This window comes from Ostrinia furnacalis, unplaced genomic scaffold (assembly GCF_004193835.3).
Source record: "Ostrinia furnacalis isolate ACB-3 unplaced genomic scaffold, ASM419383v2 OfSCF2600, whole genome shotgun sequence".
Taxonomy (NCBI): Eukaryota; Metazoa; Arthropoda; class Insecta; order Lepidoptera; family Crambidae; genus Ostrinia; species Ostrinia furnacalis.
The window spans coordinates 335514-339097 of NW_021132839.1; the positions used below are offsets into that span (position 1 = coordinate 335514).

The following is a 3584-nucleotide window of genomic DNA, read 5'->3' on the forward strand; positions in this document are numbered from 1 at the left end:
CGTCTTAGTGAGCACCTACGTTCTAAAAGTAAAAGTACCATGCAAAATTTGAGACTGCTAGCACTTGTAGTTCCCGAGATTTCGTGATGAGTGAGTCAGTCGATCCTTTGTGACCTTAAGCTTTTATAGATATAGAAGATTAGCAACTCTCACCATGGACATAAGATGTACACTTTTAGCTTGATATAGTGTCGCCCGTACATCCTAAAGGTAGGTCCAAAGACAATCTTTCAAAGAGCGATCCTCTGAAACCCGTTTCAGCCGCCATCCCTCGCCACGCCGTGTCTGCTCAGGCATTAACAGTCCCCAGGGATTTGACGCGGTGGACACGACAATTTATGGGCTGCCTTATCGACATATTCGTAACGCATTTACATAACGTATTTCGAAATAACCTATATGTTAATAAATACATAGGGTAGTAGAGTTCAACATACGATTACGTCTCCATGGAGTAGTGGAGAGTTCGGCTCTCTTTATTTGGACATTCTGGGTTCAATTCCTAAGAGGGACACACATATTGAAAAATCACATCACCAGATCGTCGGTCCACCTAGTGGGATGTCTGCCAACACTACGTCTTCCGACTCGTGGTCGCCACTCGAGAACTTTTCTGCCCCAGCCAGCTCAGGTATGTGTAGGTATACATACACGTACCCGGTTAGCTACCTATGGTTTAGGTAAATCAGACGCCTAAAGTTTATTGCAGTGGCGTGGTCAATACAATAAATTAAAGTATTTTTTAAATTTATTCATCACCTTTTNGGCTTCTCCATGTTTCTCAATGGCCTCGCTCCATAGATGTGTGGCATACACGAGAAGATCACCTGTAGAACGACCATACCGAAACCCATACTGACGGTCGCTGAGTAGGTCATTTTCTTCAAGGTATGACAGGAGTCGGCCATTGAGGACACGTTCCATTATCTTGCAGAGTATAGACGTAACAGAGATGGGTCTGTAATTTGTTGGATCAGCACGACTGCCCTTTTTAGGTACGGGCTGTACGTTGGCAAGCTTCCATGATTTTGGGACTAGTCCAGTCTTAAGTGAGAGTCGATACAGGCGTGTAAGAATAGGAGACAACTTCGGCGCACAACTACGCAGGACTATCGCTGGAATTCCGTCAGGTCCACTAGCTTTATTTACGTCAAGAAAACGTAAGACATTTAAAACCTCTTTGTGTCGTATGCGGACCTCACGCATGGTGGTGGAGGCAGGGGGTAATGAGGGTGGTATTTTGCCTGCAACGTCAAGACGGGAGTTATCAGCGAACAGGGTGGCAAAAAGATTCGCCTTTTCCTCAGCAGAGTGAGCCAGTGAGCCGTCGGGTTTCAGCAGTGGTGGCAGGCTGGGGCGACAGAAGTTGGATTGGATGGCCTTGGCAAGGGACCAAAATGGTTTAGACCCGGCTGGGTAAGAAGCAAGTTTTGAGCCAATGCGTCCAATATGGTCGTAGCGAGCCCTGCGTAGTGTTCTTTTGCAAGACTTGGAGGCCTGGTTGTAGGCTTTCTTCAGATTGCGAGTGTCTGGTGAGCCGCGCGTTCGAGCATCTGCCCATGCCAGAAACGCCGACTGCTTACACGCTTCAGCATGACGGCAATCAGCATTGAACCAAGGGCGAGCTTTGCTACCTGAGGCAATGTCTGAGTAGGGAACAAAGAATTCCATACCCTGACGTATAACCTCGGTGATGGCATCGGCGCAAATCGTTGGATCTTGAGAAGAAAAGCAAGCCGGCCTCCAAGGAAAAGATGCGAAAAACTGGCGCATCTCGTCCCAATCTGCTGACTTGTATCGCCATACTCTTCTTACTCCACAAGGGCCACGATCGGATGGGGAGTATGACGATACAGCTTTCACCAGGCAGTGGTCAGAAGTTCCAAGAGGAGCAGCAACCATGGTGGAATATCTGTCTGGATCTGATGTCAGCACAAGGTCTAGGCAATTGGCTGTGTGAGTGTCGACGTCCGGGACCCTGGTTGCACAGTCTATCAATTGGGAGAGATCAAGTGTCAGAGCTAGTTTACGTGCCTCTCTCCCAGCGTGATCGGTCACCTGATATGGGAAGAGCCATTCTTGATGATGTGCATTGAAATCTCCCAAAATCACCAACTGTGCAGAGGGGTATCGGGCTAGTGCCTTATCAGCTGATTGGCTGAGGTAGTCGAACAGCCGGGTTGTCTCATGGTCACCGCTGTGCGAACGGTAAACACAGGCATAGAGTAATTTCTCTAGGCCTGTGTCCACCAAAACCCAAATTACAGAGAATCCAGGAACCTCCAGGCATTTGAGACGCTTGATGCAAATGTCATCGCGGGCATAGATGCAGACTCCCGCCCGGGCTTGGAATTTGTGTTCCAGTGTATACCCAGGGTAGAACAAGTATGCTGCGTCGGCTGGACATTTGATCTGCGTTTCTGTGAGGAACAGCAGTTGCGGTTTTTCAGTCTCTAGATGGTGGTGGACTGCAGAGAGATTGGAGTGCAGCCCTCGTATGTTGGTGAGGTGCACTTTAAGTGGGAGGACGTGCAACCGCTGTTTAATTTTTTTCTTTGTTCTCTGTGCTTTCATTTTATGTTTTGTTGAGAGTGAATAAGTAGGAAGAGTATGGCAGTTGAGCGAGGCATTTTCGTGTATGCCCGGAGAGGCAGGCAGGGATAGCAGACCGTGTGGAGCCTAACCTGGAGACCGCGGGGACGCCCGAACCCCCCCAGAGATGGCCACCTGGTCCTCCCGTCCGGTCGCCAACCGGCAAGGTGGAGCATCCTGGGATTTTTCGCTAGGTGGCGGGGCAGCCTTTCACGAGTGGCTGGCAAGCTACTTGGGCCCCCAACTTCCTGCGGTCAGCCAGCGGTGCACTGTGCTTCGGATCCCGCTAGCCTCCAGAATCAGGCACCTGATGCGCCTACCCCATCAAACTCAGGACGGCGATGTCACGAACTACGCAACTGCTCAGACCCATACTCTCAAGCGGCTTCCCCAGAACACGCTCCGGAACACGGTGTAATCCGTTTGGCGGCGCGGTTTAGTCTGGGGGGTGGTGACCAGCCCCGGCCGAGGCCTACCACCGGCAATTGGCTACTCATTTGGCACCACCCAGGGGTCACTTGTGGGGTCTCGAGGGTAAACCCACGGAAGCGAGTAGCATTGACCCCCATGACCTTTGTCATTTGGTCTATACTGCAAGAGCACAACCCTCTCTACCAGAGGTAAATGTCAAACATTTTGAAAATGTTCTTTAAGTTAAATCACCCAAAGCTTCTCTAAAAAAACATCTGAAACGTTAACACGGAGTTAGTCATGTAAAAACTGGAATTAAATTCGTCTTTGTGTAAGAACCATTACGAATGAGGACGTTATAGGAGAATTCTCATAATGTTTACTGGAGTGTGAAAGTATCTCTGGAATAACTTTTATGAGAAAACGCTGGAAGATTTTCTGAGTGAATTATATTTCTGCAGTTATTGTTTTAGGCTAGGTTTGTTTTTGGATGGATATTGAGACTTTGAACTGTAACAACCGCAGCAAATATGTAAATAACTTACGACGGCATCAAATGACACACTGATATCTTATTTCTT

General features: G+C 48.6%; 1 protein-coding gene across 1 annotated transcript; it reads right to left on the reverse strand.

The window, feature by feature from the left end:
- Positions 1 to 439: 439 nt before the first annotated feature.
- On the reverse strand, positions 440 to 2965 carry LOC114355981 (uncharacterized). Its single transcript, XM_028309049.1, has 3 exons — positions 2923 to 2965; positions 1177 to 2468; positions 440 to 502 (listed from the first exon to the last, which is right to left on the reverse strand). The coding sequence occupies exons 1-3, from the start codon at positions 2963 to 2965 to the stop codon at positions 440 to 442; spliced, it is 1398 nt and encodes a 465-aa protein (XP_028164850.1).
- Between the last annotated feature and the right edge of the window lie 619 nt (positions 2966 to 3584).

Coding starts and splice junctions, on each gene's coding strand:
- LOC114355981 (XM_028309049.1), bottom strand. CDS start 2,965: ATGGGTCTGAGCAGTTGCGTAGTTCGTGACATCGCCGTCCTGA. Junction 2,469..2,922: donor TCGTGACATCGCCGTCCTGA/GTTTGATGGGGT, acceptor ATCTCTCTGCAG/TCCACCACCATCTAGAGACT. Junction 503..1,176: donor TCCGCATACGACACAAAGAG/GTTTTAAATGTC, acceptor TGTCCCTCTTAG/GAATTGAACCCAGAATGTCC.